Source organism: Lemur catta, chromosome 9 (genome assembly GCF_020740605.2).
Source record: "Lemur catta isolate mLemCat1 chromosome 9, mLemCat1.pri, whole genome shotgun sequence".
NCBI classification, from domain to species: domain Eukaryota; kingdom Metazoa; phylum Chordata; class Mammalia; order Primates; family Lemuridae; genus Lemur; species Lemur catta.
Genome location: NC_059136.1, coordinates 4,477,832 through 4,502,652, shown reverse-complemented (window position 1 = coordinate 4,502,652; position 24,821 = coordinate 4,477,832). Strand labels below are relative to the sequence as shown.

At 48.4% G+C, this 24,821-nt stretch overlaps 1 protein-coding gene across 3 annotated transcripts in view; it reads right to left on the bottom strand.

Moving 5' to 3' along the window:
* Nucleotides 1–687: 687 nt before the first annotated feature.
* The window catches only part of CRTC3 (CREB regulated transcription coactivator 3), a 92,574-nt gene continuing 68,440 nt past the window's right edge, over nucleotides 688–24,821 (bottom strand). For all 3 annotated transcript variants that reach the window (XM_045561650.1, XM_045561651.1, XM_045561652.1), the window contains 8 exons: nucleotides 21,259–21,344; nucleotides 19,889–19,938; nucleotides 13,982–14,199; nucleotides 10,881–11,179; nucleotides 6,334–6,519; nucleotides 6,165–6,245; nucleotides 4,709–4,811; nucleotides 688–4,162 (listed from right to left, as the gene is read on the bottom strand). In XM_045561650.1, coding sequence (XP_045417606.1) covers nucleotides 3,954–4,162; nucleotides 4,709–4,811; nucleotides 6,165–6,245; nucleotides 6,334–6,519; nucleotides 10,881–11,179; nucleotides 13,982–14,199; nucleotides 19,889–19,938; nucleotides 21,259–21,344 — 1,232 coding nt within the window. In that variant the 3' untranslated portion in view covers nucleotides 688–3,953. The remainder of the gene's footprint in view (nucleotides 4,163–4,708; nucleotides 4,812–6,164; nucleotides 6,246–6,333; nucleotides 6,520–10,880; nucleotides 11,180–13,981; nucleotides 14,200–19,888; nucleotides 19,939–21,258; nucleotides 21,345–24,821) is intronic.

The window sequence follows — 24,821 nt, the reverse complement described above, 5'->3', positions numbered from 1 at the left end:
GAGGCCCCTGCGAGGTCCAGTGAGGGCTTGAGGAGGAGGTATGGGTGCCCCGGGCGGCAGGAGAGGACTGGGTCAGCGGACAGTGTGGCACTGCTGGGTTCTCCCGGCAGGGCTCCCAGCAGCAAAAACCGTGAAGCTCAGGTCAGAGCAGGACGGTACTGAGAGTGTCACGAATGTCCCTAACTGGAGGACAAGGCTGGAGGAAGGGCTGCCAGGAGAGGACAGGCAGGCTGAGAAAAGAGGGGACAAGGGGCAGAATTCTCAGTGGAGTTAAAGAACGGGGTGTGTGTGGACCAGAGCAGAAATGGAGGCTTGGGAACTTGAGGTCAGAAATGGGATTTCTGAGTAAGATTTCAGAAGGGGACAGTCACTTTTATGACAGCGCTGGGTGCAGCTGTTTGCTGTGAACCCTGCTGGGGCAGGGAAGCTGGGGAAGGGTGGGGCTGGAGCAGGGGTCTGCAGGGGTCTGCAGGGCTGCTGGCAGCGGGAGGCAGAAGACTGAGCCGCTGCAGGTGAAGGGACGGAGAGCCCAGACACCTGTAGTGACAGTGTCTGGCAAGCACTGGTGCGAGGCCCGCCCTGCCAAGGCCCAGAAGTCTGAACTGGAGGCCAAGCTGAGCGGGAGGTGGTGGGAGAGAAAGGCTTTCCACCAAGTCGGCTCACCTGAGGCTGAAGGAAAACACCGAATGCAGATACAACCTTATTGTGCTGCTTTTAATTATCAAAGTTGTAAAATGATGCATTATAAAACTTGGAGGCTACTTTGTACAAATTCCAATCCTTAAATATTGTTTAACAGGGGGCCCTGGGAGTTAGGACACGGGCAGGAAGTCTGATCAGCTGCTGCGATGGTCCCATCACGAAGCAATGGAAACGCACTGGAACCATCTGTGCAGAAGTCAGAAGAGCCAACAAGAGTCAGACGGGAATCGTCCTCAAATACGTGAACAGACTGGAATATACAATGTCTCAGCTCAGGTAATATACAGTAGACTTAGGAGAGATGCAACAGGATGAAGGAGAATTTATGTTCATCTTGACACCATCAAGAAAATTTTCCCCTAACACCCTGCATCCTAAAAACCACAACCATACGAGGGACAAAATGGAAACACAGATAGGCATTCAGTTCTATGCTGTGTAACTGCTAGCAAATGGCAGTAGTACAACGATCGATTTCTTGTGACAAAACTAAGTATTGAAAGATAGTTTATTCTGAAGTGTGTGGCACCTTCAAAGGCAGAGGACCGTGGCAGGCTTGTTACAAAGGCAGCAGTGAGTGCAGGCTTACCTGCTGAAGGGTTAGGGCCACACTGTCCCCCCTGGCGTGTCCCCGACACCACCTAGGCAAGGTGGGTTGTATAATGTCCACAACCTTGTCACAAGAAAAGATTGGACTGAAGGACCTATGGACAAATTTAATTCAGTGCTGAAGCACATTGTCATCAGTATACTTCCCCAAACAGATCACTTCCCCTGGAAGCCTCCATTTCCACGGTGCCCCAGAGAATGCCTGGGGAGGGGGGCGGCAATGCCTCGTGTAGGTCTTGGGGTCTCCTGTTGTCAGGCAGGGATGCTATGCAGACAAAGTGAGCTAGGACCCCAGCACCATGATCCCCACGGGTAAGGCACTATGGGAAGCATGGATAATGCTGCAACCTCTTTTTCAAAAATTAAAACTCTGACAACATCAGCACCACTCCCTGCTGAAGGGCGAGATCAGATTTTGGGGCCTTTGACACAAGAGCTGGCTTCTTTCAGCACACGGGGGTGCTGGGGAGCATTGCAGCTAAAGGCCCTTTTACTTTAACAAAAAGTCACCCCCCTCTGAGATCTCAAGCATAAAGGGATCTGAACGTTTAACTGGGGATGAGGCTGCAAAGGGAGGCCAGAAGCCCCTTCCTGAGCCAGAAATCAGGCAAGGAGGACTCGCGTTTGATTTCACCATTCAGCACTGAAGGCTCGGGGCAGATGTGAAACCGGAACACTTGGCGTCCAGAGGAAGGGGGAGTGGTGCGCCCCGGGGGTGACATGAAGGTCAGAAATAAGGCCTCTGAGGGCAGAAGCGAAGTGGGACGAGGTCTGGAAAGGCTATGCAGCCCAGGTCTGGTGACAAAGGCTCTTCTTGCTGTAAGGGACAGATGTGTCAGGTTCAGACCTTCATCGTGCAGACCTGCCTCTCTGGGCGGGGGCAGTCCAGCGACACTCAGCAACACACCTGGGATCCCGAGAGGGCAGCGGCTGTCCAGGCAGAGGTTCCGGCATCTTCCATCTTTCCATCGGGGTTCTCCTCGCCCCCCGCACCCCCGCCACCTTCTCCTCACCTAGAGCTGCCCTCAGCACTCCGCCCCCTTCAGACCTGCCGGCGGGTTTCTTGCTCAGGCCTAGCCCAGCGTGGGGAGGCAGACAGTGGTGGAATCCGGTCAGACTATTTCATGGTAAGGTATCAATGACTAATGATGGTTCCATGAACTGGGGCTTCATTATACTGTAAACTATTTCTTCAGCCTCAAAGAATGAATCTCTACTGAAAGCAATTTAGAGTAAAACATGGATCTGAAAGGGAAGATCTCTCAAGGTGGGGGCCTGGCCAGGGTCCCTCCGGCCGCAGCACTGGGAGGCCCCACTCAGAGACGGCCTCCCCCTCCTTGCCGTGGAGCACAGCCCCGAGCAGACGGGCCCGGCTGGATCGCAGTTTGGTCGCCAATGCTAAAAGCATATTAAAGTGCGTGCTCGCCATAGGCACAAGTGTTAGGAGAGTAAAGCTCCGAGAGGCTCTGGCAGGGGTGGGATAGCTACAGATCAGACCGCCCTGCAGCAAGGCAGGCTCATTCATTCATTCACACATTCATGCATTCCACACGCAGTCACGCAGCGCGCACTCGGGCACACCAGAGCGCGCTGCCAGGCACTTGTTAGGTACCAGGGCTTCAATAAGGAATAAGGCACTGTCCCCACTCAGGGAGTACGGTCTAGTGGGGTGACATCACACCCCTAGTCCACAGAGAAACAGCTCGGGGGGGGGGGGACAGGGAAGCTCAGCTGCCGGGTCTGCTCAGGGCCTCCAGGGGCTCCCTCCACCGGTCTTAGGGAGGGTGGCCTGTCCTTGTCCTTGCCCGGTGTTGTCTGGAAGATGCCGTGTGCCTGTGAGATCCCTGAAGCCCCCGGCCAGCCCCGCTGTCCTCCCCAGCTACCGAGCAGGAGCACCGTTCTCTGCAGGCTCACCGTTGCCACTGGAGCCTTTTTCAGTGACTGGATAAGACAGTCTTCCTTCTCCTCCCGTCCGTAAGGAAAAGGTGTAGTGAAGCAGCAGAAACAAGATTACAAACCGGGAGACAAATTACACTCAGGTGGCCTCACTCGAGCCTGCCCTCCGACTTGTGGTAAAATGTCTTCATGTTATGATCGGGGCACCTGAGAGAGCCGTGCTCGGGCTCCCCACTGGGCCCCGGGACGTCCCCAGCTGGATGGTGCCTCGCCCTCACAGTCAGGCCCAGACGGCGTCTGCAGTTCCGTCCCGCTGCTTGAGGCCAAGCCACCTATGCAGGCCGGCCCGGCCACCCCGCCCCGGGATCCTGTCTGCAGTGCTGACGGATCAGTGGTTCTGAGCGCTATCCACGCTCCTGAGGCCTCCGGTGACGGGTCGTTTTCTATTTTTACGCGCTGGCGGACTGCATGGCCAATAAAAAGGAGGAATGGCACGGAGCTGGCGGTGGCAGCTCCACAGCAGCCTGACGCTCCTTCTGGCACGGGCCTGGGAGGCAGTACGTAGCTCTGTGGTCTAGAAAAAGCCACAGCGTCTGAGACGGGACCTCATCCGAAAGCCTGGAGCTGTGGAACTGGTTCCTTCCATGTCAAGATAACTAAAGCCCAGGGGTGCTAGCTGGCTCCATTCTATTCCATTCTATTTTGGCTGTTTCAGAAAACAATTCTCCGGTTTGGTCACATTCTGTTCACAGTCGGTCAGCCCGAAATGTCTCTTCAACAGAGGGGTCAAGCAGGCCCATGCTGGAGTCACTTAACATGTTGAGTCCATCCAGGCTCAGGGGTTCGATCTGGAGCTCCTCCTCCAGCGGGAACGGGGTGTCCACGCCCAGGCTGACCTCCGGCATGCCGGCCAGCGCGCTGCTCAGGTCTTTGAACAGGCTGGTGCTCGAGTCTTCTGCAAGGAGCAGCGAGAGGGGGACAGCGCGATTAGGAGGCGTGAGGGCCCCGGGCTACTGAGGTGACTGCTGATGGCTGCCCCCCCACGCTCTCCCTGTCATCTTCCCAGCCAGGACAGTGCGCGCCGGGGACGGCCCACTCATGGGCCCACAGCGCCCGCCTTGGGATTTACACTTTTTTTTTTTTGGCAACAAGGCTTTATTTGAGCGCTCCCAGGCGAGGGTAACGGGTCCCAAGAGAGGGGCCCGAGAAGTTGCCGGAATCTATAGTCTTTTCAGTCAGCTCCACAACTCCCCATTTTTGCGGGCTTTCTCCTTTTGAACAACTGTCAATCACCTAAGACTAAATATTTCAGAAAAGGCCCTTTCCCTCCTGCCTCGCGGTCCCTGGGGCCAGACACTGGTGTCGCAAACAGCAAAGCTGAGCCAGGGGACTTGCACTGTTTGCTTTCCCTCATGTTAGGCCGTTTACGCTGTCTTACACAGGTGTCTGCTAAAGCACAGAGAAGTAAGAACAGTGAGGAAGCTGGGGGTGGCCCGCTCACCTGGCAGGATGGCGTTCGGGAAATTTCCACAGTTGGAATACAGGTTTGGTCTCAAATGAAACGAGTCCTGCGGTTCTCGGTGACCTTGCTGCACCAGGGGCACCTGGAAGCATCAAAGGTCACATTGTGAGGAAGGACCTTGGCTTCCAAGGACCAGTGGATAGTGCAATGTGCTCGCAGAGCAAAGCCGGACATGCAAACTGGCTGAGATTCCCTTTTTCTAGGATCCCAGAGTGCTCTGCTGTCACGGTGACACACACAGAGTACTCTTGTCAGGCAGGCGGATGCTGGGGTGGAGGAGGGCCCCTGAGGTCCACAGTGTGGGTGACTTTTCCCTGTCCACACGCTGCCCGGCCCGAGGGACACCAGTGCTCATGGTTTCTGCAGCCCCTCTGGCTCTCAGACGTCTCTCCTCCTCGGCCTCGCCAGGCCTTTGCCAACTACCATTGTGGGAGCCCTTCAGAGGCTCCATCTTTAACCGAGGAAGTGATGGAATCTTTTCTTCTTTGGTTTCCAGAAAACAGAGTTTTTTGCTGCGTGTCCTTTTCCTACTCAGAAGGAAGCACCTCAGGTGAGCACCTGTCCATGATAAAGCCTCCGTGAGGACTGGTTCTAACTGGGGCCAATTTTAGGTGTTTTCCCTGAAATTAATTTTCTAAGTCATTTTTTCAAATGTCCCAAAAGAAGGAGTTTCCATCACTTTTTAGGGAAACACTGATTCTCACCTAGATCAAAATGGGCTCCTTAGAAAATGGGAGGGTAAGTAAGGACTATTGGCTCTCACCACAAGGCTTCCCCATGGCCCACTCAGGAAATAGCTAAGTATTTCACAATTACTATTAAGTTCGGAAACTGCTCAACTGTTCCTTCACTCTTAATCCACCCTAGGACCCAATCTATACTTATTGAACACTATAAAATCTGGGACTATTAAAAATGGTCAGTATCAGGGAGGCACTAAAGAGCACAAGGAAGGGGCTGGATGGAGACACCCTACGGAAGTAGCCCCACTGCCCCCAAGACCAGGCTCTCCCAGGAGGCCACACACGGCTGGGTGCGCCCACAGGCCTGCCGACAAAACACCGCACCGCTTTCCAACTCTGCTACCGGGACCGGCCCCACCTCTCCCTATGCCTCAGTGGCCTCAACATGACATTAGTTGGCTGCTGTGGTCCCTTCCAGTGTTAATGGTTCTATGATTCTATGACAAGAGTGTCATCGAGTCTTCTACCACTTGCCCAAATAGTTCCTCTGCGAGGCCTGGTGCTACATAAGCAGCCCAGCCCGCACCAGCCTTGTGGGGCTCGGAAAGGTCCCAGGCTCTCACAGGCACAGAACACACCTGAAACCAGGGCAGTGGCGCATCTGGCCTGTTTGCCTGCAGGCTCTGCACAGCGAACAGCCTGGATGCGCAGCTGACGCACCAAGGAAGGGGAAGACAGCGGCAGTCGCCTACCTGCTGAGGAAAGGCTGGGCCCGGCCTCACGGACTGCTGGTCAAAGCCCACATCCAGGAAGAAGTTGGTCAAAGACGAGCCCTTCAGGGAACAAGGAGGTGACCAGTTAGCTTGGAACTCGGAGCAAATTAAACGTTCCCACCTCACCGACGTTCCTGCCGGGACTCACCTGGGATGTGAGAAGCTGGAAGTCGGACCGGGGCAGCGCCGAGGCTGCCTGGGGCTGCTGGGCGGGGGCCTCCTGGAGGAGAGGCTGAGGGGGCTCCGGGGGCGCGGGGTAAGGGGGCGGCGGGGACACCTGGGCTTGGGCTTCCGTGGGCAGGAAAGAAAGCCGGCTTCGATCTGAGGACACCATCTAGAAAACAAACAAACAGAGCCGCTAAGTAGCTTCTGAGTTTCTAGTAGTGAGTCGTTCAGGATCAGGAAACGTCAGAGCGAGAGAGAAGCCCGAGCTCTTCCTCACTGTGGCATCTAAGCACCGCCGTGAGAGGCCGGAGTCTGTTCTCCCAAAGTATTTCAAATCTCACTTCCCCACAAAGCATTTCCCATTTAACGACAATCTCTAGTGTCTTTTTTTTCTTTTTTTGAAAAACAAGAAAACAGCCAATTTAACCAATTTCCTCTTGGTTTTCTCAGTGAAAATCATGTTTTGTTTTGTTTTGTAAGTCCACGATTTCTGGTTAAAGATGGAAGATTGAAAAAGGCACTTAGCTCTGCTATCTCCCCAAACCCTCCTAAAATGAGACACTAAACAGTAAACAACAATAAGCATTAACCAACCACACTAAAACAATAATAAATAAATAGCACTAAAATGATAACAAACAACACGAGGACAAAGATAACAGGAGAGAGGAGAATAGCAACAGAATCTGGACAAGGGAAGCAGACTGACGACTGGTAACCAGCTTGGTAGAGCCGAGAGCCACACGCTAAGCTGGCCGTGGGGGACCAAGAGGCGATCCGATTCCCACCAGTAAATCCCGAAAAGGCCCTGATGGTGGGGACAGCAGGGAGCAGGGGGATCCGGTGACAGTTTCTGTGAGGGGCAGTGGGCCTTCAGGGCCCCTGCCCCGCTTGCGCCTCTGTGCCACCCGCCCTCCCTACTGCGCGCCACAGGTCTCTGGACCTTCGGTGAGGCGCTCTACTGAGAACACAGGGTTACGGGACATCTCATCACTGAGTCTTGAGATCTCTGCCTTTCTTTCCCAGCTCAGCTCTCAGAACGCCGGAATCCAGGCATGTGCCAAGATGCAAGATTGGAATGGTGTCCTTTATGGAATCTGATGAGCCTAAGAGAAATCCTAAAACGTAGGACATCAGAAGTTCCCCAAGGAAACGACCAAGCTAGATCATTCTACAATGAAGAGCACACTCAACAAGCCCACCCACGTATGCAGAGCTGCCAGTCAGCTTCTCAGCGTCCTATTCTTAAACATGAGCAGAGCACCAGTGGTCACCAGGCCCAGAGGAAGGCATGTGACACAAAGGCCAGAGACCAGGCCAGACATAACAAAGACCTGTGTAGGAAGAGGCAGTCAGGGAAAAACAAAATTATCAGTATGATATTTAAGCTATTAAAAAATCTTTATCTGTTAGAGATACATACTGAAATATCTGTAATATGTGTCTCTACATACATTGTTTTAAAAGTGGGGATATGGATTAAAGAAGATAACAATGCTGATCATTGTGGAGGCTGGATAACAGGTATAGAAGGATCCATTATATAATATTATGTTCTCTACTTTTATGCCATTTGGAAAATTTCTATTATAAAAAAATAAAATCAGAACAAAAACTACCACTAAAAACTTCAGAGAGATAAAAGATGATACTGCATCTGTATGATGCTATAAAAAAGGAACATTCAAAGAACCAAAAAGAACTGGAAATTTAAAAATGAGATCAGAAAGGGAAAACTCAACAGAAGACTGGGAAGATAAAATTGAGAAACTCTTCCAGAAAGCAGAGCAAATAAACAAAGAGGGAAAAGAGGAAAGAGGGCAAGTCCAGAATATCCAACAGTCGTACAACAGGAATCCCAGAAAGCAGGAACAGAGACAATGGAAGGGAAGAAATATTGAAGAAATAATTAAAGAAAATTTCCCAGAAATGAAGGATATCAGTGTGTAGCCAGAGGCGGGGGACCTGTGGCCTTCTGGATCCTTGAGCGCGGCCTATTAACTGAACCCAAATTTTACAGAACAAATCCTTTTAACAAAGGGGTTTGTTCTGTGAAGTTTGGATTTGGTCGAGGGGCTGCACTTGGGGATCTGGTTCCTTCAAAGGAACCCACCAAATGCCCAGACTTACGCCAGGCCACATTAGCTTGAACTTACAGAACAATGAGGACAAAAGGAAGACCCTAGCAGCCTCCAGAGGAAAAAAAGGAGATCTCCCGCAAAGTATTAAGAATCAGAATGGCATTAGATGGCATTAGATTTCTCCAGAACCTAAAAGGCAATGGTCAAAATTATTTCAAATTTAGAATTCTGTATCTAGCCAAATTATTAATTAAATGGCAGGTAGAATAAAGACATTTTTAAGTCATGCAAGATCACACGCACTCTTTCCTATAAAGCTACCAGAGGAGTTTTTAAACGTATTGAGAGGAATACCTGAATTAATAATACATACATAGATAACCAAAGAAAAAATTAAGACATTTATTAACTCCTAGGAGGAAAAAAATATTCACCTTGTTATTTCATAGTATACTATGTGGTTCAACTCTGACTACATTATTATAACCATATAACACTAAACACCGAGTATTGCTCTAGCAAGTCTTTTTCTTTTTTCTTTTTTGTAGAGACAGAGTCTCGCTATGTTGCCCAGGCTGGTCTCAAACTCCTGGCCTCAAGTGATCCTCCTGCCTCAGCCTCTCAAAATGCTGGGATTACAGGTGTGAGCCACCGTGCCCGGCCTCTAGCCAAGATTATAATAAATGAGGAGGGCGGGCAGGAAATGTGTGTGTGTGTGTGTGTGTGTGTGTGTGTGTGTGTGTGTGTGTGTGTGTGTGGTGGAGGTTGTGGGAGAGTTGAAAGAGAACTAAATCCTAATCTTTGATGGTAGGATATCATTAGATAATGCCCAACACCAAAAATCTGGAACAAAAGAAGCATCAAATCATACAGTTATACCAAAGAGATTAGCTAAAATCATTGAAAGCCGCCATTTCTAGGCAGTGAGAAATATTGTTAGCGGGAGAGGGGAAGACAGTTGTTATTCTACAACAAGCCCTTTAGAACTATTTGACTTTTAAAACTATGTGTATGGCCAGGCACGGTGGCTCACGCCTGTAATCCTAGCACTCTGGGAGGCCAAGGCGGGTGGATCGCTCGAGGTCAGGAGTTCGAGACCAGCCTGAGCAAGAGCGAGACCCCGTCTCTACTAAAAATAGAAAGAAATTATCTGGCCAACTAAAATATATATAGAAAAAATTAGCTGGGCATGGTGGCACATGCCTGTAGTCCCAGGTACTCGGGAGGCTGAGGCAGTAGGATCGCTTAAGCCCAGGAGTTTGAGGTTGCTGTGAGCTGGGCTGACGCCACGGTACTCACTCTAGCCAGGGCAACAAAGTGACACTCTGTCTCAAAAAAAAAAAAAAAACAAAACTATGTGGATGAATAACATTATTTTTAAAATCTAAATATTAAATAAAAAAAATCTAAAAGGGATACTCTGTACCCATAGTCTCCCTAAAATGTAGCTATTAGTAGAAAGCAGGAATACTTTATAAAATAATCGTGCAAAATAAAATTAAAGGCAATCTAATAACATAAAAAGAATCATCAAAAAAAAAAAAAGCATGAAATGCCCTTTCACCCACCTGAAAGGGATTACTCATACAATCAAGATGCCATAGCTAGTAATTGGTAAAGAGTGACTAACAACCAAATCTTCTAACTTCTGTTGTGTTCTGTCAGCTCCTCCTGGCTAAATCATTACTCATTTATGGTGAAGTGGTGAATAGTTAGTGATGTTATAATGTGTCTAGGGTGTGACCAATAGGTTAAAAACATAGTCATTGATAATGATGGTAAGAGAACCACCCTGAGAGTTTAGAATAAAGACAAAGTCAACAAGTCCAAATACAACGTTTCAAGCCCTTGAATGTCTATAACAGGCCTGTGACTTCAAAATGTGCCTCTTTCTCCATAGACTTCTTTAAGTCCTTTCACAGCGATATAATCCTCATTACTCCTACTATTTCATGAACAATAAAAGTATTGTTTCTTAAATCCGTAGTTGTAATTAGGGAGGAGGTCTAATCCAGTATCAAAGCTTTAGGAAGGTATTAAATGTTTTCTTTGGCTTTCCCCTGTGGCTTAATGTACTTATAGAGTCTGACTGATTCCCCATACCGATTTTGAAATCCCAACCTGGTTTCCCTCAGCCATCCTAGACATACTGGGATTGCATTTTCCGCACCCTACCGTTCACCAACCCCAAGTTTGTGAGTTATAGTAACTGAAAATTGTTTAATATTTGCTTAAGAGTAATCAACGTGGCAAATCTCCTACTAGAAAATCATCAACACATTCTGAATGATTCACGCTTCTGCTCTGATTTCACGTGTAAGAGAGAGCTGACTGCATGTGAGACTGTACGGATGCTCAGGGTAGTAGTGCACCGAATCCAAAACAGCCCAGAGGAGGAAAGCGATTCTCACACACTTCAGCCTGTTCAACTGCGGTCTGTCTGTTTTACCTGGGAGGCAGGATAGGGGTTCAGCGGGCTGGTTGAAGAGAGCTGTCTGCCGAAACCCTGCTGAGCCTCAGGGCCAGGGGAGAGCGTGAGAGGGCTGACGGGGGGCTGCCTGCGCCGGGGGGCGCCGCTCAGGCTTGCGGTGGAGAGAGAGGGGTTGCTCAGGGAGAACAGGCGGAGCGAGGGGTGCAGAGCAGACGTGCTGGCCGCAGACGTCTGCGGGTGGCTGTTCAGGGAAGAGGAGAGCGCTGTTTTATTGAGCGTGGCTTGGATGGAGGGGTTACTCCGAGAACTCTGGAGACCTGGAAGACAACAGATTCACAGGTTACTTGTTATAATTTCAGACTAAATCTTTTGTTTTCCAAAGATGAAAAACAACTTCCTACTGTCATGTGTGCTGATGATTCGGAATGGAAAGGAGCTCCTGGGCGGCTCTCCCACGCCAGTCTCACCCGCCGTGCCTGTGGCAGGGAAAGAGGCACCCACACCAAACAGAGACGATGCCATCGGGAAGAGAATGAATTTTCCCCAAGAGCAATGAGATCACATAACAACTGCAGGGAGAGCAAGGCTGGGGGCAGAGGCCAGTGTTCAGTGTGCTCAGCTCCAACCCAGGAAAAGGACCCTAGGGCTGTGCGACACATTCTGTTTAGAGCCGTGAACACCTCTGTCCCAAGCATACTGCCTGGTCCCCTGCTGCCTTTGGAGGACATCCTTTCCCCGGAGCTGCCTGGGTGGTGTCTCTAAATGCCCTCAGTATGCTAGGGAGTCCCAGGAAGGGATACGCCCCCATCTCCCACCCCAGGGTCCCTCTCTCTTTTACTGACTCTCGGGAAATTGTTCATCATAGTCCATTCCAACTCAGGGCAAAGGAGGTTTTTGCTGGTGCTTTGTTTATTGGCGGAGGGGAGGGGTGAATGTCATCATGAGCAAGGAAGTGTGGGAACGGCATTTCTACAGCGCAGGCTGCTAGGCCAGAAGCTCCATGAGGCCCGGGACCCTGCGCTGCTGGGTGCATCTGAACTGGCAGCGTCCGTGTTTTAAAGTCCCCCATCCTCCTCAAACCAGCAGCTGGGGTGAGCAGGACTGGGTGTTGGTTTTTTGTTTTGTTGTTGTTGGTTTTTTTGTTTTCTGCCCCTCCCCCCTGGGTGTTGTTTTGTGTTGATAAAAAATTAAGTGTTTCTTAAAAGGTATGGAAATGAAGAAATGACAAAACCAAGCATTTTAAGCTGGCAAATTATTTTTAGAAGGTAGGAAATGATCTATGATAAAACCCTGTGTAATTATCCCACCACACGATAATCCACAAAAAGATCAGAGATTCGGTTGGCTCAAACAGTAATTAGAGCTACATATCTGAATTAGATTTTTTAAAAACTCATTCAGAAAGAAAGCTTAAACATCTTTTAAATATATGTGTACTATGGATGTTAAGAAGTACACAGAAACTGTAAAAACTTGACACTGGTTCTGACGTGTTTTGGACAAAATAATGCTAGTTTGAGGCAGCTAGGAAGTGATTGAACATGACATTTTCAGCCTGAAGCAAAGTGTCAAAGGCTGTACTGGGAAAGTATAGCTTCCTCAAGACCCAAGGGAGCTCTACGCTGACGCTTCTTTATTTCTGTGACCTTGGACTGCTTGTTCATTGAGAATTCGCCTAAAAGGTACATTGCTCAGACTCTGAATCTAAAAAAGCCTAAAGGTTTTGAGAGTTTCCACTATGAAGCAAATCAAGTAAATTCAGAACTAACAGCCCAGTGCTTCCACCATAGAGAACATCCTGGATCCCACAGAACATTCTCTGCAACACGCTGGATCCCAAACGGCACCACGCGGCTGGGTCTCTCACTGTTCACATGAAATGTTCCTGTACACGACTTGATTCCTAAATACCAAAACCCAGACTCTGTGGATGAAAGACTTGCTACTGTTAAGGACAATGAAATCAAAAACCCCAAAAAACAAAAATAAAGGTGGTTTCTGGAAGCAATTATTCAAACCTAAAATTGTGTTGCACAATGGCAGCGTCACTGCAGTCATCAGGAGCCTTTGAGGGGGCCACTCTCACTTAGGTGGTGGGTTCTGATTTGAATAAACGCGCTCATTGGACCCAGAGTGGAAACCAGCAAACACTTCCTCCACCTGGAGACCATGGCTGAGGTTCCCTTCCAGGTGACGCATTCCTCAGCACAATTCTCGGCAGGGCCCTCACGGCCAGGGCCTGCACCGCACCACCGTGAGTATGGGCACCAGCACCTGCCTGGGCACCGACAAGAGTAACTTTCAGGGTTCAAGCAAGTGTAGTCATGTTGCAACATTGGGTCTGAGCCGTGGACAATCACACCTGTACAGTAACACCCTGGTCACATCATGGGTAGCATTTTTTAAGTACAGCTAATGCCACATACTTAAGCACTTCTGAAAATTTGAGCCAATAACTTGAAACTGTGGCTTGGTCACTCACTTTTTACATTAAATCTTCCCATATATGACTTGATTTCTAAATATCAAAACCCAGTTTCAATGGATGAAAGATCTGCTACTATTGAGGATAATAAAATGACCCCCAAAACCCAAAAAACAAAAATAAAGGTGGTCTCTGAAATCAATTCTTCAATTGATTGAAGAACTGAAATATACCAGTACCAGGCTTATTTTCATCATATCCACTATATATTTTCTAAAATTTAAAATATTCTCTTAAAATCCAGTGAAAAATTGGAAGAATCTAGGGAGATGGCTTAAATTATAAAATATCATCATATAAGAGCCACTAACACTGTTCAGCCAACATAGAATGGATGTTTACTTCTTGACTCCCAAATCTTATTCCCCAAGTCCCCTGGGTACATGGGCTAGTGAAGACAATAAGGGAGAGCTTATTCAGCAGAGCTGCCCCAAACTCATCACGTCCGTCAGAAACAGAACCAGCAAAGTGTAGTGTCAGAGGGGTCAGGAGATACAGGAAGGCATGCAGTTATCTCTGAGATACAGTCACTGACAGTCAGTGATTCACTGACCAGGCCACATGGCTGGGGACCACCTATGATTAAGCCACCAGGAGACTCAGCCAAGGTCCTTCCTAAACGGGAGATACTTACCAGAGGAGCTTCTTATCCCCAGGTGAGTCATAGCAGCTGGGAGGTTGCGCACGCTATTCCCCACGCTCATGCTACCAAACACGTGGTCACTGGTGTTCAGGGAGGCTGGCAGGGGCGCCGAGTAGTGGAGGTTGGTTAGATCTGGCAACGACCCTCCAGTGTTCAGGGTCCCCAAAAAGGGTGAGAGGCCTATGTTTTGACCATTGTGTGGAAAAGCACTGAAAAAAGAAAGATACATATTACTTTTTTCTTTTGAGACAGAGTCTTACTCTACTGCCCGGGCTAGAGTACAGTGATGTTATCATAGCTCACAGCAACCTCAAATTCCTGGGCTCAAGCGATCCTCCTGCCTCAGCCCCCTGAGTAGCTGGGACCACAGGTAAGCACCACCACATCTGGCTAATTTTTCTATTTTTAGTAGAGACGAGATCTCACTCTTGCTCAGGCTGGTCTTGAACTCCTAAGCTCAAGCAATCCTCCTGTCTTAGCCTCCCAGAGTGCTAGGATTACAGGCCTGAGCCACTGCAACTGGCCTCTTTTTTTTTTAAAGGTATAATTTTTTTAAAGAATTTTTTTGTAGAGATGGAGGTCTCACAATGTTGCCAATGCTGGTCTTGAACTCCTGGCCTCAAGCGATCCTCCTGCCTCAGCCTCCCAAAGTGCTGGGATTACAGGCCTGAGCCACTGCGCCCAGCCTTGTATTACTTTCTACAATGCATTTGGCTGTTGGGAAATAGGACATGTCTGATATCTCTTCCTTGTCAAATAAGAGCAGTGGATATCAAAGATCAAAGTCCTGGTGTAGGCTCTCTCTTGTTCTGGGAACATGGATACTTGAGGGGTGGGGAACCTGTGGCCTTGGGGCCACATGTGGCCTTCTGAATCCTTGAGTGCAGCCTTTTGACCAAATCCAAATTTTATAGCACAAATCCTTTTAATAAAGTGATTTATAATTTTATTTATATTTTATAAAATGTGAGGCACTGCTTTATATGTATATAGCTCTTTTAACTAGATTTCTAAATTATCTGTCCTACCAGAAAAAGTATCTCTGGGTAACTAGCTACCTTCCAATATGTATTTTTTAAGTTACAGACTTCATAAACTAAAGTGAGAAAGAGATGTTGCCACTCATTTATCAAAATCTGTTGGCTGGTCACGGTCTGCCGGGCACTAGGCTACGTGCTGGGGACATAATGATGACAAGCAAGGTGTATTTGTGGTCAGGCCTGTGCTGAAAATTTGCAGGCCTTGGGCAAGAGTACAAAAGGAGGCCTGCATACCATCTGTTTCAATTTTTAAAAGTTACAAATCAAATGAACAAACCCTTAAATGAACTTTGTTCTATGTTTCTGTCTGGACAAGCTATACCTTCATAACAGCCTGAGAGGCCAGACTTAAATGTAGAATTCTCAGCCTTCCTGGAGTTCTGCACTGGAACACACAGGCAGCCGGTCCTCAGTGCACATTCCGTCCGGCGGCAGCCACCGCAGAGCACGCGTGTGGCTATCCCAGCCTTCGCAGCCCAGCTCTGTCCACACCCCGCCTCCCCGTTGGCCTCCTCTCAGGCCTAAGGGGCGCACGCTGCTGGTACGTTCCCCGTGGTCCCTTGGCCCCTGACTCTACAGGGAGAGTCCAGGGAGGGGCTCCCAGCCCAGGTCTGCGAGGACCCTGTTTGCAGAGTTCCCAGACGGGAGGAGGACAGACGGGAAGGCGAGCCCCTGCAGGACAGCAGGAAGCGTGCGGTGCCAGGTATAAGAGGGCGGGTATAACCAGAGGTACAAATGACATGGGGAGCACAAAAGCAGGAGTTGTCGATGTCAGGAAAGGTGGTGGAGGAGAAGGCTTTGCTAAGGACGTGACACAGCATGTTCATGGAACTGCAAGTGGCTTGGCGTGGCGAGGCGTCAGGGCAGAGCGTAGGGACGGGAGGCGAGCAGATGAAGTGGGAGAGGCGGGCGAGGGAGAAAACAAGAGGGGGATGACACGCTGTTCTCAGGAGTCCGGATCAGGGCCTGCAGGAAAGAGGGAGCCCAGGTTAAGCTGGAGAATGCCACTCTAGAAATGGTTACGGCGTGGAGGATGGCGTAAGGGGGCAGAGAGAGAGGCAGGGAGCAGCTGTGAGGAGGGCCACCTGCAGTGGGCCAGGGGTGGGCCAGGACAAGAACAGGGAGGTGCAAGAGGGGAGAATAGTTAGCGAAGGTGCCATCAGCCGGGAGCAGGGGGAAGTAATGAATTCGACTGAGGACACTTCATTCAATACAGCACATGTCAGCAGAGCACCTCCTGGGCCGGCCCCTGGCATTTGGGCCTTCAAGAGACTCAGACAAAGCAGGAGACATGACTTGCGATATGGTACAATTCAGTAGTGCAGGGCCAGAGGTGCACGGTGTGGAGGGAGCGACCAGCAGATGGAAAGAGCTTCCTGGAGGACATCTGAGCTGAGTCTGAAGGCTAAAGACTTCAGGGGATCTAGGCAGGAAAAACATTTCAAGCAGACTTCACAGCACGGGCAGAAGCAGGGCGGCGAGACCACAGTGTGCCCTAGGAACCGCCACGACCCATACGCCACAGGAGGGTCAAGTGCAGCAGCGCTGGGCAGTGATGGGAGATGGGGCCGGGACCGGCGTGCTGATGACAAGGAGCCGGTGGATGCAGACAGCGTGGTGACCCACTCAGGGGAGGAAACGTGGGGTGCACAGAGCGGAGCCTGGAGGCAGAGGGGTGAACTAGGACACGCTGAACAGTCAAACGGGAGACCACGAGAGCAGCGGGAGGGAGGCAGCGACGGACTCTGGAGATACAGAAGGGAGGACTCGGGGATGGCTCCTGGGCTCCTGGCACAGGGACTGGCGGGGCCACCCCTAGGACGGGAAACGCGGAAGGTGCAGGAGCAGACTGGGAACGAGGGCAGGGGCGTGGGTGAGACAACGAACTCTGTTTTAGACGCCTTGAGTTTCTGTCATATAAAAGGATGTGGAGCAGGGATGTCTCTCAGTTTCGCGGAGCAGGTAACTGGCACTCTCGGGGCAGTTCTCCTGGGACATGGAGGTGGAAGCCAGGCCACGGAGGGCCACGGGGTGGGCAAGCGGTAAGGGGGACTCGAGTAAACGCGCTTTCAAAGAGTGGCTGAGAATTCTGGAAACAAGAGGGAAGGATAAGCAGTGGAGAGAGGCCGGTGGGATGAGGACCGGGAAATGGGTGAAGCGGCCCACCCTGGACAGGAGGGACCCCCGTGTCCCTGGGAGCAGGGAGGAGGACGGCAGAGGGGAGTGAGTGGCGAGGGAAGCTGAGCGTTCACCCCGGCAGCCTCTCGCTTCCTTGTAAAAGCAGGACTAGGGCAGCAGGAAAGGTCTCCAACTGGATGGATGAAAAAGGATAATTCTGGTTGCATAAAAACTGAACGTGAATCTTGTCTTTTACATGCCTGGATGTATGGAACTGGTTACAGGGCCAAAGATCAAAGACTAGAAAAATAAAATTGAGACCCCAGAGCCACTCACAGCGAGAGCAGACGGGCTTCCTGACTGAGGAAGAAAGATCTGTGGGCAACCAGGTGGGAAGGAAGGCAGGGAGAGGACGGGACAAGCTGGTGCACAGTGTCCAGCGGCACAGCAGGAATGGAAACATGACGTGACCACCGTGAACAAGTCATTAGTAACATCCACAACAACTGCCCTGCAGTGAGCAGCTACTTTCCAAGTACAGTTACTACCTACTAGAGTCGTCCCTGAATCTGAGATAAGGCCGGTGCTGTTCTCCCTGGTTCCAAACCCTCCCATGGGTCTGCTCTCCGAGTCAGATCCAAGCTACACCAACCTCCTTGCACCCCAGGCCCACTCCTCCTCCGGTCTTTGCACTTGCTATTCCTGCGGCTGGAACCCTCTGCCCCTCACTTCATTCCTCATCCGAAAGGCCTTCCCGACACCCACAGCTGCCCGTCTCCTTGCTTCGCCTTCTTTTTCTTCACTGCGTTTGCCAACACCTGACACACAGTACAGTGCTCTGCTTGTTTGGTTTTGCCCATCTTGCTCCACTAGAGCATTAACTCCTTGAAAGCAGGGACTTAATCTGTTTTGTTCATTGTTCTACCTGGTGCCTAGAATTAGGGGGTCAATTAATATTTGCATGACTAGGAGTCACTGAATGGAATTCTACCTCTAACATTAGGGCAAGGAAACAACTTTCTTTCCCTAAGAAACACCTGCTTTCAAACTCTCTGGGGTTAAAGCATTGCAACCCATGTCTATAACATAGGCCTTCAGAGCCTGAAGGTTTTCTGAGGGTTGAGCCAAAATTGGTTCTTGAGGAAAACCTTGACCTTGTCCATAGGCATGTCCTGCACCCCTGGGCGGGGGCCTTCTGCCAGGCCGTGGGTCCCCGCAGGCTTTCTGACTTTCTGAAGAGAAGGTCGAGCCTCAGCTCAGCAGGCTGTTAATTACATGAGTTTATATCTAACCATCCAAAAAGACGGTCAGAGCTCCAGGTACCCGGCAGGGAGTGCCCTGGATGCATGGCTGTGAAATGCTCACAGGAGGCTTTGCTGGGGGAATGTTTGAGGACTGCCTGAGGTAGATTTTGTTCACACAGACCCTCTAAAATGGGTGCTCATTCAAGGGTCCCATTTTCAAGCCACACTATTTTGGCCTTGGGAAGACTCACTGTTTCTGCACTGGCTTTGGTTCCACACCACGGACCACACTGAGAGACGCTGCGATAAACAGCCCCACGCGGCTCTCTGGGGGCTGTCTCGGGACCCTGCCCGCCAGGTCCTGGGGGTCCTCCCTGTGATGGCCCGCGGCACACAGTTCTTCCAGCCAGTCCCAGCGCGAGGGGCAGCCGCGCCCTCGGCAGGCAGACTGGGCTTCGTTATCTCTGCCATTTCCTCCTTCTACCCACACACAACTTCCTCGTAAACTTTCTTTTACCTTTTTATACTGTATGAATTTTTTTTTTTTTTTTGACACAGAGTCTTGCTGTGTTGCCTGGGCTAGAGTGAGTGCCGTGGCGTCAGCCTAGCTCACAGCAACCTCAAAGCAATCCTACTGGGCTCAAGCAATCCTACTGCCTCAGCCTCCCGAGTAGCTGGGACTACAGGCATGCGCCACCATGCCTGGCTAATTTTTTTCTATATATATATTTTAGTTGGTCAGATAATTTGTTTCTATTTTTAGTAGAGATGGGGTCTCGCTCTTGCTGAGGCTGGTCTCGAACTCCTGACCTCGAGCAATCCACCTGCCTGGGCCTCCCAGAGTGCTAGGATTACAGGTGTGAGCCACCACACCCGGCCTTATACTGTATGTATTTTTGTAAGCTGTCTCAAATCTTTTAGGGAGTAAAGTTGTATACTATTAAATCCATTAACTAATGAATGGTTTCATAGAAACTTTTGATATTATGAATTTTCTTGTTTATTCATCTTCCATTTGTATATTTTTTTTAAATTGTGGTAAAATATCACACACCATAAACTTTATCACTGTAACCATTTTTAAGTGCACAGTTCAGTGGCATTTAGTATATTTATAGAAACTCTCTTAATGAACTTCCACGTAAGCCAGCTGCCAGGTTAACTGCTCTTTGCTTTGCCTCCGGCCAACCTGTCACCCGATGGCCAGGTCTGCCACGGGCTCGGGCTGGGGGTCTTCCCGACGCCCGTACACTGCTGCTTCTGCCAGGTGAGTCATGTTTACATCAGTTTTATTTGTTACTGTGGTTCTGTAATTTAATTGCTTTAAACACATGAAATGTGAGTATCAAAAGACAGCAGTTTTTATGAAAAAGCAGTTGACTTTCAATTATATACATAGCAAGTTACGTTTTTCAGAGTTCTGTGACAAAGCAGTAAGACTTCTGGGAAGACCTCAGGACGGTCCCTGCAACACAGACAGAAACAATGTTACTTACTTGCCACCTCCGACATCACAGGATCGAGGGCGCCCTGACAGGGACTGAATCTGGGAAGAGACAACAAAAGCCGGGCTTACTCACTGTAAAGCCAAATTCCAGTTTTTGAAAAGTGTCTCCACAAGGATCTTGAGTCTCTAGTCAGTGTGAGAGCCAGCACATGTAAACTGTATCTCAAAGCAGCCATTTAAGTTTTCTTTTTTTTTTAGACACAGGGTCTCACTCTGTCACCTAGGCTGGAGTCCAGTGGAGTGATCATAGCTCACTGCAGCCTCAAACTCCTGGGCTCAAGTGATCCTCTTACCTCAGCCTCCCAAGTAGTTGGAACTACAGATGCATGCCACCACACCCAGCTAATTTTTTTTTCATTACTTGTTTCTTTCTTTCTTTTTTTTTTTTTTTGAGTCTCACTCTGTTGCCTGGGCGAGTGCCATGGAGTCAGCCTAGTTCACAGCAACCTCAAACTCCTGGGCTTGAGCAATCCTACTGCCTCAGCCTCCCGAGTAGCTGGGACTACAGGCACACGCCACCATGCCTGTCTAATTTTTCTATTTTTAGTAGAGACGGGGTCTCGCTCTTGCTCAGGCTGATCCTGAACTCCTGAGCTCAAGCAATCTTCCTGCCTCGGCCTTCCAGAGTGCTAGGATTACAGGCGTGAGCCACCGCGCTTGGCTTTTTTCACTCTTTTGGAGATGGGGTCTTGCTATGTTGCCAGGCTGGTCTCAAACTCCATCATTAAGAGCTGGAACAGAGTAACTGTTTTCTCTCAAAGTCGACGTAGATTCCCTATGGGAAGAAAGGCCACGTCAAGTACCGTGGGCCCTCCCTCTCTTCCAAGTGGGGGAGGTGCGCAGAGAGCCTAGGTGGAGGTCAGCTGGCACGATTCTTGATACAAATACTCAAAGGCTCACAGAAATCACAGTTAAACAGATGACCGTTTACTGACTCTTGGAGGACTCAGGTCAAATGCCCTTGGTTTTAGAAGGCTTATCTGGTATATCAGTAATTCTGAACAAAAACTGGAGCCTGACAGAAAGTGTTGGCTACAAAGCAAGAAAAATCTGCTTATGGCTTGTAATCAGGTTTTAGAGCTTTTAGCAATACGAATAAGATATGGGGGCTTAACAGGTTTTTTGAATGAGTAAATTCACATGAGAATTAGGAGTCAAGAGATCACTGTACTGTTTCACCACCATAACTTCAGTAATTTTTACTTGAAACATCATTTCCTATCATATTCTTCCTATCTCTGTCCCCAGATTTTCTTCTTTCTCCCCAATTCTTCTTGTTTTCACCTCTGCAAGATTTTTCAGTGACCTCTGAAGTGCAAACATGCAGTGACAACAAACAGTGGAGTACTGTTCACCCACCTCCGTGGTCTCCCACAGTTGTTCTGGCAGTGGCTTTGGAACACTTAACAGATTCTCTTCTGTCAGCGGGCCAGGGAAAGACACTACTGAAGGGGGGAGAAAGCAGCACATTCACTGTGTTAGACGGCAACCATCCTACCAACCTTGGGCCAAACAACCTATCTTTGTAAAAAAAAATGACTTAACAAATAAAATAATTTATTTAACACATAAAAATGATTTATTTATGGACTGTCTCCTAGGGAAGGCACTTTGCACATTAGGGGTTGCAGAGATGAGCGAGACATGGGCTCAAGCTTTGAGGAATTCAGTCTAGCCCGGGATGGGGGCAACTGCGAATAACCACTGCTGAAAGGAGAAACCAGCGGAAGCCCAAGAGAGCCGAGGGAACGGACAAAGGAGACACCAGGAAGGCTCTGGAGCTGGCACTGAAAGACACCCTTTAGAGACACAGGAGAGGGGAAGATAAGACAAAGGGCCTAGAGAGAAAGGAAGTGGTGGACAACTACGGACAGAGCGACTCTTTTCAACTGGAGTGCAGGCTGAGTAAAGGGGAGGGTGGGAGTTAAATCGTGGAAGGTCGAGGCCAGGTCAGGGAGGTGAGCTCAGCACAGGAGAGAATGGAAGAAGAGGGGTGAGGAGAGGGCCAAAATGATGGAGGGAAGATGAAACAAGGGAAGTAAGGAATGGAGAAGAGGACTAGCACGTGGAGGACACGGTGGCAGTGAAGCTGCTCGGTAGTGTGCGGGGAGTAGGGCACAGTGAGGAACCAGTGGCCCAGGGGATGTGAGGCCAGGCAGCTGACGGGACCCCTACTGGCTCTTGAATGCCAGAAAACAACCTGGCTTTGTACGAAGGGACCAGTCAAGGGTTTTCTGCTTGAGCACTCTCAGTCATACCAGGTAAAACAAGAATGCTGAGTCACAAAACAAGGGAAAGCAAGGGCCAGCTGACAGGAACGAAGTGATCCAAAGTCAGGAAGGAGGTTCAACATTAGAGACACTGGTGACTACTCAGAACTAGGAACACTGTTGGGTTCCAGTGACCACATGAGCTCCACTGTGACTGTCATGACTGTCCTGTCTTAGCCCCACCCAGCATGGCATGGGGACCAAAGGATAATGGACCCCAGAAAGAAAGCACTTAAAACAGGGCCCAGAATTTCAGAGTAAATTCTGAGAAAGGAGTTTGAAACAAAAACTCTAAAATCAGTTTATTTTATCTTCCACTTAATAAAACTTAGGATATAAACCAAGGAGGTTAAAGACCTCTACAAGGAGAACTACAAAACACTGATGAAACAAATCATAGATGACACAAATGGAAAAACATCTCATGCTCATGGATTGTATTAATAGAATCAACACTGTTAAAATGTCCATACTGCCCAAAGTGATTTACAAATTCAACACAATCCCCATTAAAATACCAACACTGTATTTCACAGATCTAGAAAAAATAAATCTATGCTTCATTTAGAACCAAAAAAGAGTGCGAATAGCCAAAGCAATCTTAAGCAAAAAGAACAAATCTGTAGGCATCACATTACCAGACTTGAAATTATATTTCAAGGCTATAGTAACCAAAATAGCATGGTACTGGTATAAAAGTAGAAACATAGACCAATGGAACAGAATAGAAAACCCAGAAATAAAACCATCTACCTACAACCAACTGATCTTTGACAAAGCAAACAATAACATACACTGGGGAAAGGAAGCCCTATTCAATAAATGGTGCTGGGAAAACTGGATAGCCACATGCAAAAGAATGAAATAGGACCCCTATCTCTTGCCATATACACAAAGTAATTCAAGAAGGATAAAAGACTTAAATGTAAGCCATGAAAATAAAAATTCTACAAGAAAACATGAGAAAAACTCTTCTAGACATTATCCTAGGCAAAGAATTTATGACTAAGACCCCAAAGACAAATACAGCAACAACAAAAATAAATAAATGGAACTTGATTCAATTAAAAAGCTTCTGCACAGCAAAGGAAATATCAACAGCATAGACAACCTACAGAATGAGAGAAAATATTCACAAACTATACATCCAACAAATGGTTAATATCTAGACTCTACAAAGAACTCAAACAAATCAGCAAGAAAAAAACAAACAAACCCATTAAAAAGAGGGCAAAAGACATGAACAGAAGTTTTTCAAAAGAAGACAGACAAATGGCCAAGAAACATGAAAAAATGCACAACATCACTAATCATCAGGGAAATGCAAATTAAAACTACAATGAGATACTACCTCCCTGTCAGGATGGCTGTGATTACAAAATGAAAAAACAACAGATGCCGGCATGGATGCAGAGAGAAAGGAACATGTATACACTGTTGGCGGCACTGCAAATTAGTACAATCTCTATGGACAACAGTATGGCGATTCCTCAAAGAAGTAAATGTAGACTGTTTTACCCAGCAACCTCACTACTGGGTATCTACCCAAAGGAAAAGAAGTCATTTAATTAAAAAGACACGTGCACTCAAATGTTTATAGCAGCACAATTCACAATTGCAAAGATGTGGAATCAACCTAAGTATCCATCAATTCATGAGTGGATGAAGAAAATGTGGTGTATATATACCATGGAGTACTACTCAGCCATAAAAAGGAATGAAATGACATCTTTTGCAGCAACTTGGATGGAACTGGAGACCATTATCCTAAGTGAAGTATCTCAGGAATGAAAGAACAAACACCACATATACTCTCTAATGACTGGGAGCTAACTGATGGGCATACACAGGCACAAAGAGATGTAAAGGTCATTGGAAATCAAGAAGAGGGGAGGGGAGAAGGAGGAGGGGTAAAAACTTACTTATTGGGTACAATGAACACTACTTGGGTGATGGGCATACTATTATAAAAGTCCCAACTTAAGCATTATAAAAGGTATCCATGTAACAAAAACATGTGTACCCCCTTAATATTTTGAAACAACAACTTAGGATATAATTGCAACGTGGACTCCTAAAATGGATTATGTATGGATGGGGGTCCAATTTCTCTGATGGTATGGTAGGAGCATGCATGATACAACGCTCTTCACAGTTAACCTTCCCAGCACCATCATAACAGTGGTAATTTCTGCTAACACAGTCCAGGCTTTATCACCCAGGTGTCTCTCTTAATCTTGATATTCAAACCACTCTTTTGAAGAGCTTATTTTGTCAATATTCTTGTTGATTTTCTTTTCTTCAAATGTTACCCGGTCTAATTATTAATATACACTCCCTTAGAAATGTAAGCTCCATGAAGGCAGAGGCTCTCTGCTGGGGAGCACTTAAAATAGTGCCCGGTAAATGTTGACCCTATAGCTGACTCTCAACAAACTGGAGGACAAGAAAAATAGGCTTTGAGAGCCTTTACAAACTAGTACAATGGGAGATCAAGAATAAAAACTTGCTCTGAAAGGTACTGCTGGGTGCTAGGATAAGTTTCAAGGGCTGGGTAAGGTGGCTTCACAACCCAAGGCTGCCCCTCAACAGAGGCGGATGATAGGAACCTGGTTGGGGCAGACTCCAGTGCCTGAATGGGAACAGTTTTCC